At 37.3% G+C, this 17,739-nt stretch overlaps 2 protein-coding genes and 1 long non-coding RNA gene across 3 annotated transcripts; all 3 read right to left on the bottom strand.

Moving 5' to 3' along the window:
- Window positions 1-21: 21 nt before the first annotated feature.
- LOC137020723 (uncharacterized) lies at window positions 22-10,855 on the bottom strand. Its single transcript, XM_067386647.1, has 6 exons — window positions 10,823-10,855; window positions 6,311-6,456; window positions 5,987-6,175; window positions 3,220-3,868; window positions 2,816-2,904; window positions 22-206 (listed from the first exon to the last, which is right to left on the bottom strand). Exons 2-6 carry the CDS (start codon window positions 6,361-6,363, stop codon window positions 119-121), a joined length of 1,068 nt encoding a protein of 355 aa, XP_067242748.1. The 5' UTR covers window positions 6,364-6,456; window positions 10,823-10,855; the 3' UTR covers window positions 22-118.
- Window positions 10,856-11,641: 786 nt separating this feature from the next.
- LOC137020274 (uncharacterized) lies at window positions 11,642-12,541 on the bottom strand. The gene is made up of 3 exons (XR_010895173.1): window positions 12,442-12,541; window positions 12,214-12,352; window positions 11,642-11,726 (listed from the first exon to the last, which is right to left on the bottom strand). It is a non-coding gene; the product is annotated as an uncharacterized lncRNA (long non-coding RNA).
- Window positions 12,542-13,505: 964 nt separating this feature from the next.
- LOC137020775 (rho guanine nucleotide exchange factor 33-like) lies at window positions 13,506-17,409 on the bottom strand. Its single transcript, XM_067386779.1, has 5 exons — window positions 17,280-17,409; window positions 16,929-17,010; window positions 16,454-16,498; window positions 15,501-15,665; window positions 13,506-13,673 (listed from the first exon to the last, which is right to left on the bottom strand). The coding sequence occupies exons 2-5, from the start codon at window positions 16,932-16,934 to the stop codon at window positions 13,506-13,508; spliced, it is 384 nt and encodes a 127-aa protein (XP_067242880.1). The 5' UTR covers window positions 16,935-17,010; window positions 17,280-17,409.
- Window positions 17,410-17,739: the final 330 nt, after the last annotated feature.

The following is a 17,739-nucleotide window of genomic DNA, read 5'->3' as shown; positions in this document are numbered from 1 at the left end:
TAAAAAAGAAAAAAGAGTGCGGTTATTTCATTAGCTGAATTAGAGAAGTTCCCGGTGTGTGATTGGTTGCACCAGTGCAGACTCATGAATATTAATTGTTTCCTGGGATGAGAGTGTGTCAGACTGTACTGCAGGGTCCTTCACTGTCCTCACTGTCATGCCACACTGCTTCAGCCCGCTGGACTCCAGTACCTCTATATGCAGATCTAAAACCACAAATACACACATTACTACTTTGTAGTGCACTTAAAGGGTTAGTTCACCCAAAAATGAAAATGCTGTCATTTATTACTCACCCTCATGTCATTCCACACCCTTAAGACCTTCGTTCATCTTCACAACACAAATTAAGATATTTTTGATGAAATCCGATGGCTCAGTGAGGCTTCCGTTGCCAGCAAGATAACACTTTCAGATGCCCAGAAAGCTACTAAAGACATATTTAAAACAGTTCATGTGACTACAGCGGTTCAACCTTAATGTTATGAAGCGACGAGAATACTTTTTGTGCGCCAAAAAACTAAATAACGACTTTATTCAACAATATCTAGTGATGGGTGATTTCAAAACACTGCTTCATGAAGCTTTGAAGCTTTATGAATATTTTGTTTCTAATCAGTGGTTCATGTAACTTTGGCAGTTTGATACACACTCTGAATAATTGATTCGAAACAAAAGATTAGTGAAGATTCATAAAGTTTCATGAAGCAGTTTTGAAATCACCCATCACTAGATATTGTTGAAAAGTCGTTATTTTCTTTTTTTGGCTCACAAAAAGTATTCTTGTCACTTCATAACATTAAGTTTGAACCACTGTAGTCACATGAACTGTTTTAAATATGTCTGAAAGTGTTGATTATCTTGCTGGCAACGGAGGCCTCACTGAGCCATCGGATTTCATCAAAAATATCTTAATTTGTGTTCTAAAGCTGAACGAAGGTCTTACGGGTGTGGAACGACACGAGGGTGAGTGATTAATGACAGAATTTTCATTTTTGGGTGAACCAACCCTTTAAATGGCATCAAGGTTTAGCACAGGGATCACTATGCACATAATTGTATTGACATACAGTACTGAGCCTTCAGATAAATCTTCATTGGGTATGTTTGGAATAGCCTGCCGTTTTTATTTTAAATCACTATTTCACAATATTCTGTTGTGGATAAATATATAGTTTGGAGTTTGGTGGCTCTGCAGACAGTGACCTCAGAGGTGAGTGCTGTTGTATATGATGCTAAAATGAAGCAAAGAAAACACTCCAAACTTAAAACTGCGATTACATTAAAATCTACCGTGATGATACACAGTAGGGAGCTGTGTGATCTTAGCAAGTTGTTTGAAATGTATTTTCACCATTGTATAAAAAATGCTTTTGTTGGTTTTGTTGAAGGATTTCACAACGGAAATTGTGGTCATCTTTTCTTCCTTATTTTGCAAGTGGTGCTCTCTGCAGAGCCAAATGACATCTCTAGATGTCATGGGTTAAGCTTGACCTAGTCCAGCTCCACCTCTGTGGATCTAATGGGTGAAGGGAGAGTGTTATTGGTAGGGTTAGTGGTTGGACTTTCTAGCTCCACCTATTATGCCCAAATTACATCTAGAGAGGGGAAGCTTGACTTTATGCTCCACCCATGACTCTGCAGTGAGCAGCCACTCTTATTTTGATGTGTATACATGTGAAACAGCTTCTCAAATGAGACACAAGGGCAGGACTTGATTTTGTCTTCTGGGAATTGATTGGATCATTGTGGTTTGCTAATTGCTGCAATATCATGTGAGTGACAGGTTGCTGGAAGGGACGGATTACTGCCCCGCCCTGTGGTGGGGCACATGTCAGCAGAGAAGTGATGTCATTGCGGGGAGGAAGGGAGGGGACGTTAATGTTTTTGGTTAAAGATTATTTGATTTGATTAAAGATTAAAGGGCATATTTTAAAAAATAATAAAATGGTGTGCATGGTTAAGTAAGGGATAATGTACATCCAGCCAAAATAAACCCAGACACTTCACCTTGTACGTTATCCCTTACATAATACACATTGGAATATTCCATAAAAATAATATTAAATTTTGATTTCATGTTGACTAAGTATTTTACATACATGGATGGGACCTGCATCCAAAATGAAATGGTCTTTAGTTCAAATTGAATAATAGGAATGAATGATAATCTGGCTGTTTGAAATACATTTTTATTAGGGCTGGGATAATAAATTGATGCATTGCGAATCGAGAAATGATTCTGGATTGATTTTCCGAATGCATCGCAATTCTCTTTCGAATAGATTCTGAGCTTAGTTTTCAACAGCAGATGGCGCTGCATGTACTCTGCTTCCTTCCAATTCCTTACACACACCACTTGAACCTTCTATAAAATAATCATTCAGGAAATTTTGAAAAGGTTGAAACCAATTACAAAGGTGTTTGCAGTGGGCTGTTTACATTAATCTTACCTCATAAAGGTGCAAATACATTCTCAGACTCAGCCGAACACATGAGCACTCTTCTTCATGAGCATTTGAGTGTGGAGTTAAAAACTAGCTTAGAGCGCCATCTGCTGTTAAAAACTAAACTCAGAATCGATTCAAGAGAGAACCACGATGAATTTTGGAAAACTCAGAATCGATCCAGAATCATTTCTCGATTTGCGAGGCATCGATTTATAAAAAATTACATAAATGCATCGATAAAAAAATTACATAAACGCATTACTGTTTTTATAACCGAGGTTATTGTCTTGTTCTGTCTTATACTGCACATTTTGGCAGGTCATCAAGGTAGCATGTTATTCCAAACACAGACATACGCCTCTTACCGTGATTGGTCACTCTCTTGCTGCTGATTAATGATCTGATTGGTTGAGCTGAAAGACACAGAGTTCTCTTTTGCAGGTGTCGCATCACCCTGAAAGAAAAAAGGTGAGTGTTTTTGTTAGTCTTTTGGTATTATTTGCTTCTCCATTTCAGACTTGCTTGATTTTAACTGTATTTCAAGTGGTCATGTCACAAAAAAACAGTTGCTCTTCTTGAAAAAACAACATACTGTAACTTACACATCTACACAAAAAACTGTGTAAAATGTTTATCTGAAACTGAATTACAATGTTTTGGTGCAAAACAGCTTGACTGACATTATAAGTAGACATAAGAGGAAAAAAATTGTGATTAAAAATAGTAGGATGCAGTAGGCTTGTGCTAATTTCCGTGTGATGCCTCAAACCTGTGAGTAAATTGGGTCCCAAATCGGCCGAAAGGCACTGGCGGGGATTCGGTGTGGTTTTGGGGCACGTGTTTTTCCTTGCATCCCAATGCGAACCTCGGCAGGAATAGGAGCCCGTCTGGGGATCTGCCACGGCATGCATATGCTTCCCCCCGCCTGAACGGCTGAAGTGTTGTGAGTGTATGAAGGTTTGAGGAGAACTGGAACCTCACTGTCCTCTTCATCATCGTCCTCATCATCACGAGCCTCCACTCCTCTGAGCCGATTTAAAGTTTCATCTGGGCTACAGGTCGTCACAGAGGAGAAGTCAAACATGGATGCGTCGGCCACATCACAGTCTGTGTCCCCGTCGTCGAGACGAGGGGGTGGAGGGCACAGGTCAGATGTGTAAACGCGTCCATCGAGCCCGGGAGACCCACAAACGCGTACAGCCAGACCAGCAGAGGAGCTCTGACTCTTGGCAGCAGTGGTGAGGTTTTCCCCTACACCAACAGGTGGCCCAGGGTTCAGAAACCGGCTGACCTCTCTAGGATGACGAGGGAAGGGTACGCAGATGGGACCCGTGGGGCTCTGCCCTGCGCTGCCATTCCACATGTACTCTGTAGTCCAGCCACCAGGGGGCAGCGCACACATATGCTCACGGCCATTTCTGAGTGGAGACATTTGCTGTTTTATTATGCATATTTTTATATTGATAATTTACATTCACATTTTCCCAGAATGCACTTTTATTGTTTAGTATAGGTAAGCAAAAATTCAAATTACAATCCCTATTACATTTAATCATTATATCCATGTATGTTTCATTTTATTATATATAATATATATATTAGGGCTGTCAATCGATTAAAAATTTTAATCTAATTAATTACATACTCTTTGATTATTTAATCTAAATTAATCGCATACATAATTTTTGCTGTGAAAGTATTAAATATTTCAATTCAAATGAATCAATTCAGGGTTTTTCCTGGGTCAAAAATGGTCTTTGGTGGTGACAGTGGTGAGGTCATCCACACAAACAGTAAAAAGTGCCCTACCCATGTGATCTGTGAGCCCGATACTGACAATAAAGTACTCGTCACTCTCACTGTAATTCTTTCTTGCCCTCCTTGCAAAAAAAAAAAAAAAAAAAAAAAAAAAAAAGATTTTATTTTGCTAAACCTGAAAAGTATTCAAAAGTAGAATTTAGAAGTTATATTAACTAATATAATTTTCTACCATAAACTGAATGCACCTAGCTAACAACAGCTTGCTTTGTTCTGGTTTCACCTCACTCCAGTCTAAACTAACTGATTTTATAGGTAGGCTTAATTTACTACACATTGTCATTTAAATAACCTGAAAATACTGTGGATTATTAAGGCTAATTTTACTAACCACTCTTGCTAAATGGGGTAAGCACACTTATGTTCACATTTCAGAGTTGTTCGAGTAAATGATTCATTATAGACCGTGTGGACAGATCAGTTGTTGTCATGATTCATTAAAATGAATCTGTTCAAATGAGTCATTAGGTCACGAATTGGACATTAGCGGACGTTGACGCGTTGCGTGCGAATCACGACTGTTATTAGGACATCGCAAAAGATTTGTCAACACAGAAAACACTTCACCACTGGATAGGATTTTCTTTTTGTTTACTGAAAGTGTGGTTTATGTCAGCTGCACGTGCAGGGCGTCCGTCAGAGAAGATGAGGTGACGTTCTTTTGAGCTCTATTCACACCCAGCGGTTATTCAGGAAAAACATTCTCCGAATGCGCCTCGTGAAACATGGATTCGGTCTTACGAACTTTTAGCATTGTGTCAGTTGATTTAGATTATTATGTGTGAGGTAGAGAGAGTGCAAAGACGGTGCTTACTTTATCGCGCGCACAAGGGAGGAGCTCTGCTCGTTCTGTCCATCAGCGCAGCAGTCGTCTCCCTCCTTCATTTTACAGTCGAATGGTGGCTAGAATGGCTCCAGGTTCAAAGGTCAATACGGAATTGATTAATCTGCGTTATTTTTTTTAACGCGTTATTTTGACAGCCCTATATATATATATATATATATATATATATATATATATATATATATATATATATATATATATATATATATATATATATATATATATATATATATATACACATACATTTTTTAATGACCTCATAATTTTCAATCAAAATGTCATAACTGGACCACATCTCACCTTATTTTTTTTCTTTTTCGTTAATCTGTCGCTATTTCTGTTTCAACACAACTTTATGTAATATTATGAAGATAAAAGATTGTTTGAAAGTTAAATAATTGGCATTTATTTTGTCATTGCACTACAGCATAGAAATGTTTAAAATATAATCTGTACTTGCAGGCTCCAAAGTTTGATCCAATTCAATACATTTCATATTCACACTGATTAACCTCCCTTGAGTTTAATTTAATTTGTTATATTTTGCTTTTAAATATTTGGTATTTATTATTTGTAAGTAATTATTTTGTTTTTTATTATTTTATTATTTGAAGAGATAAAGGTTTATCTGTATCCAGTTACGTAAGTAGCCAGATTCAAATGCTTATATATATTTTTTAAGATCTGCATCATCTCTTGAAATCGGATAGAAATTGCTTTAAGTTATCAGTCAGATTTTTAACAGATTATTAGGCTGTATGCAAATGTATTTATTTATTTTGATCCAGTCAGAAATTGTGACTGATGTAGCTCTAGAAATATTTGATGTAGAGACTTTTATTTTGCTCTGATTTCTGATGACACGCTGGAGTACCTTAAGATGCCACTGGGCCGAGGTAGTGTCCGTGAGATGCCAACGCGACAGCATTTCCTCTGGTGTACAGTGCTGTCTATGCCTGCGCCCGCTGTGACGCTGGCTAAATCCACATTGGTGTTGGCACAGTACTTAGTAAAGGCGGAAGGACCACAGTCGGGGCTCTCGGCACAGCACCTGCTTCTCAAACTGCAGACACACTCAAATTAGCATCAACCACCTGCTACAAAAGCCAGTTTTATCCAGTTAGACAGAAGAGCACTTCATAAAATTCACATTAACTAAAGGCATAAGTGACAGACAAAATAATCAAAAAAGACTGACACTTGTTTAGGCACCACCCCCTCTTCGCATGGCCCCGCCTTCTCCAAGGTCATGTGACAGCTTGTGCAGAGATCCCACAGCACCCGCTCGCTCTCCTGTAGTGAACACCAGTCTGCGTGCCCAGCGCCTGAGCTGCGTAACAGAGCCTGGTGGAAATAGGAAGTGCAACGGAGAAGACGCAGTGACTTTTGTAGCAACACTGGAAATGAAGATCCCTTAGAAAATAGCAGACTGCATTTTAGGAAGAAAATGTGCACTGTATGTACAGTAGTGAAATGCTCTGCAATGATATACTTGAACTTTCTCAGACAGTAGCGCAGTAGTGAGCAAAGCAGACCTAGGGTGGCACGAGTTCAGCAATGCAGTAATGCCATCTGGACCTGCTCAACTGTGCTGTAGCATTCAGTGCCAACTGACGGGTTACAACCCCAGTGTCACGTCTAGCATCACAACATTTTCTCTATTTCTACATTTGGAAGTTCAGAAATATCTTGACTATATATTCTTAAATTCAGTACAACATTAGGTGATTAAGGTTGCACATTTCAGTACTGACTGAAACTAAAGATTGTTAATAGAATATTGTGAATAATATGAATATGAAATCTTGAACTCTGTTGATTGTTGCTGAATTCGGAACCACATATTAGCATACTACTCTTGCTATTTCTGCTATAGAAAGATATGATAAAAGGTAGTACGGGTAGTATACTAGTATGTGGTTTTCGAATTCAGCACATGTCCATGGCTCATTTCGAATGCTGCGTGTGTCATTGAGGATTAGGGTTACATTTCTTAAATGAGACCACCTCAATGATGTATGCAGCCTTCAAATGAGACCTCCGGAGGATGCAGCCTTCGAAATGAGATGCAGCTTATGTCATGCTATCGTGTCGATTACCACAGAAAATGATTTTAACTCATCTCTCAGTTCGTAAAAAGCTAACACAAACATGTTTGCAGTGATGTACTTAAAATGGAAGCTCATCGAGTATGTATATACAGCTCTGGAAAAAATTAAGAGACCACTTAACATTGATTTCTGAACTTGGAGTGGTCTCTTAATTTTTTCCAGAGCTGTATATACTTTGAATAAATTATACTTTGAATAATATGCAGCTACATAAAAAATTAAGCAGCACAACTGTTTTCAACATTGATAATAATAGGAAATGTTTCTTGAGCAGCAAATCATTATGGCCAGCTGGATTTGGAAATCCCATGTTTTGCTATCCAGTATCAGGTAATCCATCTTACTTTGTGCTGGTTTTTCAAAGAAAATTTGGATTGGATCACCATGATCCAGATACACACTTTTCCAGATTACTAAATCTGGATTACCAGTGCTGACATGATGATAGAGAGAATATGGGTTTTGAATTAAATATATTTTTGTTGGATATTTACTGCTGTTTGGGGATTGTATTATGGCACCAAAATCGTTTTTACTTTACAGTAGGTTACCGAAAGGCTAAATATGTAGGTTAATGTCTACTTCTAATTTATTTAACAGTTAAACTAATCAAGAGCAAAATAAAAAAATGTTGTATGTATGTATATTACATGATATAAATGTTTATGATATACATTTTTGACCAGTTTTAAAGTTTTACTACATATTCCTCCTGGAATCCACCTTGAAATCCTACCCCCTGTTGGGATCAGGATAATCCTGATTTTTTGGATCAAAGTTATCCAAATCCTACTGACAAGTTTTGAACAACACAAACTGAAAGTTTGATCCAGATTAAAGCTAGGATTGGATTCCGTGATCTAATCTGATTTCAGAAGAATTTTCAAGATTCAATCCAATCCGAAAGCCGGAATCCGATCAGAACAACTGGCCCCATATTCTAATGATTTCTGAAGGTTCATGTGACCTTGAAGACTGGAGTAACAATGCTGAAAACTCAGCTTTGCCATCACAGGAATAAATTACATTGTATGTATATATATATATATATATTAGGGCTGGGCGATGTATCGAATGCTTTTGTCACGCGCATTTCTTCAGTAAAGCTGGTTCCCTGATTACCGCTAAATCGCCATCACCTGCTTTCAAATGAAGCGGCATTTAATAGACAGAGCCGTATTTCACTGATAAGCCACGCAATATCGCGTTCAATATCGACGGCGATACATATCGATATTGAACACGATATTGCGTGGCTTATATATATATATATATATATATATATATATACACACACAGGTGCTGGTCATATAATTAGAATATCGTGAAAAAGTTCATTTTTTTATTGTAAATTATTTTTAAAAATGAAGCTTTCATATATTCTAGATTCCCTACATGTAAAGTAAAACATTTCAAAAGTACAGCTCATGAAAGTCCAAAATCCAGTATCTCAAAATATTAGAATATTTCCTAAGATCAATCAAAAAATGGATTTTCAAAACAGAAAAGTTCAAGTTCTTTAAAGTATGTTAATTTGTGCACTCAATACTTGGTTGGCAGCACATATTACAGCAAATGACTTGCTCCTAGCACAAATTACAGCGTCAGTGAAGTGTGGCATGGAAGTGATCAGCCTGTGGCACTGCTGAGGCACTATTGAGCCTTCAGATCATCTGTATATTGTTGGATCGACTGTTCCTCATCTTTCTCTTGAAAATATCCCATAGATTCAGGTCAGGCATGTTGGCTGGCCAATAAAACACAGTAATATCATGGTCAGCAAACCACTTGGAAGTGGTTTTTGCACTGTGGGCAGGTGCTAAAGTCCTGCTGGAAAAGGAAATCAGCATCTCCATAAAGCTTGTCAGCAGATGGAAGCATAAAGTGCTCCAAAATCTCCTGGAAACTGGCTGCATTGACTTTGCACTTGATAAAACACAATGGACCAACACCAGCAGACGTCACGGCCCCCCAAATCATTACTGACTTCAGAAACTTCACACTAGACTTCAAGCAGCTTGGATTCTGTGCCTCTCCAGTCTTCCTTCAGACTCTGGGACCATGATTTCAACATGAAATGCAAAATTTACTTTTATCTGAAAAGAGGACTTTCGACCACTGTTCACTGTCCAGTTCTTTTTCTCCTTAGCCCAGGTCAGATGCTTCTGACGTTGTTTCTGTTTCAGAAGTGGCTTGGTAGTCCTTTTCCTGAAGATGTCCGAGTGTGGTGACTCTTGATGTGCTGACTCCGGCTTCATTGACTCATTGTGAAGCTCTCCCAAGTGTCTGAATCGGCTTTACTTAACAATATTCTCACGCTTGTGGTCATCCCTGTTGCATGTGCACCTTTGCCTACCCAATTTCTTCCTTCTAGTCAACCTTGCATTTAATATGCTTTGATACATCACTCTGTAAACAGCCACCACATTCAGTAATAACCATCTGTGACTTACTCTCTTTGTGGAGGCTGTCAATGATTGTCTCCTGGACCATTGCCAAGTCAGCAGTCTTCCCCATTAGTGTAGTTTCAAAGAACAAGAGATACCCGGAATTTATACTGTAGGGATGGTCATGTAATGAAACTCAAATGTAAATATTCTAATATTTTGAGATACTGGATTTTTTGGATTTTTTTTTATTTTGGACTTTCATGAGCTGTACGCTCTAATCAACAAATAAAAAAAATAAAAAAAAACTTTTGAAATGTTTTACTTTACACGTAGGGAATCTAGTATAAATTAAAGTTTCATTTTTTAAAAAATATTTTACAATATAAAAAATGAACTTTTTCAAGATATTCTAATTATATGACCAGCACCTGTATATATAGTCAGGGTTTTGTACTGTTTTGTCTTTGTTTTCATTGTGTACACCTTTTGTTTGCTCATCCTCAGTTGACCCAATTTTCCCATGTGTCTCTGTTTCATCTCATTCACCTGTCCCTTGTTAATTAACTCGTTAATTCCCCCATTTAGTCCTAGTATAAGTACTCCCTGGTTTGGTCAGTTCATTGTCCTGTCTTGTCAGTGTTTGAGTGTGCTATTCTGTAAGTGAACTCTTGTGTGTTTCCTTGGTGGAATCTTCAATAAAGGACTATTTTGAGAATCTCCTTCATCATGCTCTTAGTTATTAGCCACGTACTGTGACACACACACACACATATATATATACATATATGTGTGTGTGTGTATAATAATATTTCACAATTGTACTGTATTTTTGATCAGAGAATTTTTCCAAAAACATATAAAATATCTTACTGCCCACAAACGTTTGAATGGTATTGTATATGAGATATGATATTAAAAACAGCTAAACTGTTTTAACCAAACATTTAAACTTTTATAAGATGTTTCATTGATGTCAGTTTTTGTTTGATGGCTTTCAAGGCACATATGATCCAATCATTATGTTTTTCTAGACCCAGAGTCGTCTCCTTATAAAAAAAATTCTGCTGGAAAAAAAAACAATTGGTAGCGCAGAAGTTCACTCATCTAAAATAATCTCACCTCAAAAGGATTTACCCAATTTAACATATGAAAATAACTTTTTTTTTTTTTTTTTTACAGCTAACAATTCATTGCAAGTGTGTGACTAACCTGTATAATGTTCAGGTATGCGTGGATGCGGGAAACAGGAGCGAACAGCAGTGAAAGCAATCTGCAGCTCTCTTTCTCCTCCTAGCAGAAAAACAACAAATAATCACCTGAAACCAATATTACATAAAAGTAAAAATCAATTGGCTTGTACGTGCACTTAGATATAACTGGGCCTGGTTGCTATGGGCTGCGTTCCAGTTCGGTTTTTAAATGCCCTTCCATCGCTAACTTCACTCGGTCTCGTTGACTCGGATGTACATCATTGCTTACGTTGCACGAGTGCCCACTTCTGGCGGAACCTTTGTATGGGCTGAACCTTTGTATGGTCCTAAGCCCTTGATCACTTGGAATCCGCAATGGAGCTGATTTATTATTTATTTTTTCCCCTTACAAAATTGTTTAATACAGCATTCTATATGTATATATGTGTGTTTTAAATGTTTAAAACATAATTAATATATCATAGAGTTGTTTGTGGTGGGGTAAATTAAACGCGATATGCGGTGACGTCACAATCGTGTTGCATTGTGGGTTATGGAGCTGCCTGAAGTGTACATATGAAGTAGACTCGCTCCCTCGGTCAAAATCGAGGGAGCGAGGGTCTGTCCATATAAACTTCCCTGGTCCACTTCACAAAGTGGAACACACTTCAAAATGGCGGCAGGGATTCCCCCGAGGGGAAGTGTTTAGGGAAGTTTGCGAGTGCGTGTCTAAAACCGAACTGGAACGCAGCCCTAGTCTAGACTCATTTGAAAGTCCCTTGCATTCAAAACTATAAATATTGTAACATGTTTCATAATGTGAAACAGGAAGATCTTGCCTGTGTGCTTTGTGGATTGAACTCTGTTCTCAGGACAGTTCCCAGACTGGACACATATCCAAGATATGCATCAGAGAAACACTTCTGCAGAAAGACAAGTAATGAATGAATGCATTTATTTTTAAAAGTTTGAGGTCTGTAGTTTTTTATGTTTTTTAAAAAAGTCTCTAAAGCGCACCATTGCTACATTTATTGTGTAATATTGTGAAATATTATTATAGTTTAAAATAACTGTTTTCTACTGTAATATATTTTAAAATGTTTTTATTTCTGATGGTAAAGCTGAATTTTCAGCATCATTACTCCAGTCTTCAGTGTCACATGATCCTTCAGAAATCATTCCAATATGATGATTTGATGCGAGAAACATTTCTTATTATTATCAGTGTTGAAAACAGTTAATATTTTTTTGAAAACACATTTTTTTCAGGATTCTTTGATGAATATAAAGTTCAAAAGAACAGCATTAATATGAAATAGATATTTTGTAACAATGTAAAAATCTTTGCTGTCTCTTCATACATTTAATGAAGGACAACAGATTATTATTTTAGTAATAATATGGCATTACGTTGTTCTGTCCAGTGAGGTTGAGAAAAGCATCTCCAGCTGCACAGCTTCTCTCATCCGTGGTCAGACGTTCTTCTAGGGTGTTGCGGAACAGCAGGTGGCGCTGCAGCATCTGATCAATATGCTTTACAAATGCCACACTGTCTCAGAAACACACAAACATGCTTGTTATAGCGTGAGGTACAGACAGAGGTCACATGAAATAGTTATAATGATTGAAGTTCTCTACTTTTGCTCTGCAGATTTATATTTCTCATAGAGCTGATTCAAAGTAGACACATAATCGCGTTCAGACTGCAACAGCAGCTCCACCACACCCCTCCTCCTGCCTGACAGAAAGAGACAGAGGGACATGAGGATCCACGTGTGAATATTGAGCAGTTAAAATGCTTGGAGGGGAGATGATTTACCTCGCCGTAAGCAGCTGTGTGTTACGTGGCAGGAAAGAGCATCTACACCTGAAACAGAAAAGTTAAAGGTTTTTTTAATATCATTTACTTCTCCTCATTTAACTCCCACCACATATTATTTAATACTTAACAATTTATTTTGTATATGAGCAATATATTGTAAAGTCACTATGAAATGGACCATTCTGATTTTTTCTGGAATACTGCAGTTTTATTATAAATGGTGTTTTTTTCATGCTAGTAATTAATTAATGCGCCCTGGTAATCTTTAATCAAAATAACTTCCCCTCCCTCTTGCAATGACACCTCTTCTCTTTTCTGATGACATGATTACTGTTGTGACAATCACATGAGATCACAGCAACAGCAAACCACAGCCATCGAATTAATTCCTTATGGACAAAATCAAGTCCCGCCTTACATTTTATCTTGTTCAAGAAGCCGTTTCACTCGGATATACGTCACAATACGAAAGAAAAGATTATTGCAACTTCAATTTCATTTTTACTCAAAAAATGAAAGCTCACCTGTATTCTGTCTGGCCCATTGCCACACCTGTAAGCCTTGAAGGTAACAGTGTATGAGAAATGCTCCGCCCACATATGAAAGGGGAGGAGCCTCAGCAGCACCATCACTCTGTCCGTTACTGTCATCCACTCCATTACTGCGTTCATATATACACACATCGGCACACATACTTTAACACAGTTTCAGTCGTACATTCGATGGGTAAATTTGTGCATGTCAGTGTGTGTGTGTACTGGTATTCCCTACGTTATGGGGACCAAATGTCCCCACAAGTATAGTAATAACAGTAAATTTTGACCTTGTGGGGACATTTTTTAAGTCCCTATGAGGAAACAAACTTATAAATCATACAGAATTATGTTTTTTGAAAATGTAAAAATGCAAAAAAGTTTTCTGTGATGGGTAGGTTTATGGTTAGGATGTGTGTGTGTGTGTACTTCTCTCTTCCTGGATTCTCTGGTGGTTTTCTGTCTTGTGTGTCACAGAGCTGACGAAACTGACAACGTACCTCCTCCAGCTCCTCCTAGGACACATGAAAACAGTGACTTCAGATTTTTATTTATCATATATTTAACTGTTTATTCTTCTTTTTCTTTCTTTCCTTGAGCTTGTGGTACTTGTAATTGAATTGTTGTCATTAATGTAATGCATATTTAGACTGTTGTAATGCATAAAATTGAAGAGTTCCGGTTTAAAAAACTGAACTGACTGCTGTGCGTTATTCTCCACATATAGCACTTTCTGAACCCTAAAAACATTTTGTCAAAAAAGCCAGTATTGTCCACTGCCAAAGGCATCACGAGTTCACGTTTTACAGCAGAAACCGACAAGTGCCCTTGTTGTTTGTGAACACAACCCAATAAGTCTGTTTTAGCGAATCAGCGCGCAGTATTCAGGTCAGGTGAGAAGGCTGCAAGTCAGTTTGAAAAGACGTGAAAATGATATCTGCTTTTGCCAAAAAACGACTGTTGTAGTTATCTGCTTTTGCTAAAAACAACTTTTAATATAAAATATATTACAATATTAAAAAAAAAACATACTTTCAATGAAATTTAATTTTGTAAGTTACCTGTTTTTTTTTGTTGTTATTATTACTTAATTAAAACAACCCAACTGCAGTTTGATTTATATTACTTGGAATGCACAATAAAAAAAATATTGTGAGAATTGATTTGTGAGAATTAATAAAAGCGGAGTTATCTGTTTTTGCAAATAAACTCTTCAATTGTATATTTTCATTAGTAATGTATTTGTTTGCATTAAGGACTACAGATGTAAATTAGCAATGTTGCTATATTACGGTATTTTGTATTTTATTCTGATGTGCATTAATGTGCATTGTCCCTATTAAAGGGGCCATCAAACGTTTTTTACAAGATTTAATATAAGTCTAAGGTGTCCCCTGAATGTGTCTGTGAAGTTTCAGCTCAAAATACCCCATAGTTTTTTTTTATTCATTTTTTTAACTGCCTATTTTGGGGCATAATTAGAAATGCGCCGATTCAGGGCTGCTGCCCCTTTAATTGCTCGTGCTCTCCGCCCCCTCCCGAGCTCTCGACTCTATCATTGCATAAACAAAGTTCACACAGCTAATATAACCCTCAAAATGGATCTTTACAAAGTGTTCGTCATGCAGCATGTCTAATCGCGTAAGTACAGTGTTTATTTGGATGTTTACATTTGATTCTGAATGAGTTTGAGGCTATGCTATGTGGCTAACGGCTAATGCTACACTGTTGGAGAGATTTATAAAGAATGAAGTTGTGTTTATGAATTATACAGACTGCAAGTGTTTAAAAAAAGAAAATAACAACAGTCTTGTCTCCGTGAATACAGTAAGAAACAATGGTAACTTTAACCACATTTAACAGTACATTAGCAACATGCTAACGAAACATTTAGAAAGACAATTTAAAAATATCACTAAAAATATCATGATATCATGGATCATGTCAGTTATTATCGCTCCATCTGCCATTTTTTGTTATGGTCTTTGCTTGCTTACCTAGTCTGATGATTCAGCTGTGTACAGATCCAGACGTTACTGGCTGCCCTTGTCTAATGTCCTGAACATGGGCTGGCATATGCAAATATTGGGGTCGTACATATTAATGATCCCAACTGTTACGTAACAGTCGGTGTTATGTTGAGATTCGCCTGTTCTTCGGAGGTCTTTTAAACTAATGAGATTTACATAAGAAGGAGGAAACAATGGTGTTTGAGACTCACTGTATGTCATTTCCATGTACTGAACTCTTGTTATTCAACTATGCTGAGGTAAATTCAATTTTTAATTCTAGGGCACCTTTAAATAAACAAACAGATTTAAAACACGTGTGTGTGGCCTCACCTTGAGGGACAGCACCAGACTCTCTAGATGAAGTGCACGCTTGTTGCAGCCATGTCTCGTGTCCTCCAGCTGGCTCTGCAGCTCAGTATCTCCCTGCTGAATCTGATTCAGCTCCAGCAGCGCACGAGAAAACCCTGCCCGCAACTCACACACCATGCCTTGAACCTGAACACAACACATCCAGATGAGACTGAATACTCATTGAAGATATTTAATCATCATGTGCAGATTGAACTCTTAAAGAACAACTTGTAACAATTAAATGTTTTAGAACTGAGCATTGCAAGACATTTCCATGATTTTTATGAATTCATTTCCATAATTTTTCCACGTACATTTCTATAATATACTTAAAGGGTTAGTTCACCCAAAAATGAAAAATCTGTCATTAATTACTCACCCTCATGTCGTTCCAAACCCGTAAGACCTCCGTTCATCTTCAGAACACAAATTAAGATATTTTACATTTAGTCCGATTTAAATCTAAAATATCTTAAACTGTGTTCTGAAGATGAACGGAGGTCTTACGGGTTTGGAACGACTTCAGGGTGAGTCATTAATGACATAATTTTCTTTTTTGGGTGAACTAACCGTTTAAAGTGCCCTATTTTCACGCACTAATTTTGTACTTAATATACTAAATTGTACTTAATATACTTCTTTAGTACTTCTTCAGATCATCTTAAGAACATCTAAGTGTACTCAACTGTGCTATTTTGAGATAGCATGAAATATGAACTAAAATGTGCTTTAATATTCTATCTCTGTATTTAAAAAATGTATTTAGTTACCACTTATAGTACACTATGGGTTCAAATGTACTGTAAGTAGTATCTAAATACAATATAAATATTTAAAGGTCCATGAAGATAAAGAGAAATTGCATTTAATGCTCAAAAGTTTCTTGTTATTTCTCAAACATGCTGAAGAGAGTCAATGTGTGTGTTTGTTACCTTAGAGATCTCTCTTTCCATGTCTCCCTCATGGGATTTCATTTTCTGTGTGAGGATACACAAACACCATTTAACTCACAGTCTCAAAGGTCTGTAAACATTGTCTGTGGAGAGGCTTTAATTTGCAGGTGACTGCTGAGATTTATGTTGGTGTAGTAAGATGCAATACAACAATACGGTTCTTATGCCTAATACTTCCTTATTAGCCATGATTATCTTATCCATTTTATGTTTTTTTGTTTTGTTTTGTTTCTTTGTTTTTAGTCACCACAAGAATAGTAAGCCCTGACCATCTATCAATTATATCTTTAACAAGTCACCACAAGAATAATTGAACCTGAAATCATCCACATTGTAAGGACAAGCCAACAGTAACCATGAGAAAAACGTAATACTGTCTAAAACAAACTCTAAATATGCAGAAAGGTTTGTGTGAGTGTTAGATTTAGGGTTGGAGTTTAGCAAATATCATCACCTCCATGTGTTTTTACCTAGAGCTCGTCGCCCAGTCAGCGAATCCCAGGTGGGGGGAAAGATACCTGCCAAAGAGCTCCACCCTACAGCAGAGAGTGCGAACAGATTTATAAATGTTTTTTTTTTCTTCTCATAAGTATTTTCATAAACAATTTACAGTCACAATACAATACAAATGTAAATCAAGTATATAAACTCTACACAGCAGCCTGAGAACGACACAACACATTATTAAAAAATAATTTATAAAAATGCAGTTCAGCACAAATCATTATAATCAAACTAACGCTATTAATAATAAAAACAATTAATAATAAAGGGGACCGTAAATGTGCAGCGCGCGCCCACTCACCAGAAAGCAAATCTTCAAGATTTCTTTTTCAGCTGAAATGTTATTCCTTTTCTCTGACATAGTGACGACCTCATGTTTTTGTGGCTGTGTCTCTCCCTGAGCTCTTGTGTCCCGGTGTCCGGTCTGTGTCGTGCACTGCGTCTGACTGCGGGCGGAGTGACAGAACACGAGCCGCGCGCGCCGTCCGGTGTTTTGGGACCGTTCACGCGCTCTTGCACAGTCAGCAAAAGAGCTGATTTTTCGGCTCCATCTCACTTACACACACATACCAGAGTGTATTGAGATTATTTTGGACTCTATGCGTGTTTTGTGATTAACTTGAATACTGAGAATATTTTGCGCAGTAACCTAGATATTATTTGTATGTATGGATAGATACACACGCACATTTATATAGCTCACTCACTCCAAATAAGCTGGTAAAGCTAAACGTGCATACGACTCATTAATATTTAATCCA

The sequence above is a fragment of the Chanodichthys erythropterus genome, chromosome 5 (assembly GCF_024489055.1).
Source record: "Chanodichthys erythropterus isolate Z2021 chromosome 5, ASM2448905v1, whole genome shotgun sequence".
Lineage (NCBI taxonomy): Eukaryota > Metazoa > Chordata > Actinopteri > Cypriniformes > Xenocyprididae > Chanodichthys > Chanodichthys erythropterus.
This window is presented reverse-complemented; position numbering and strand designations above follow the sequence as displayed.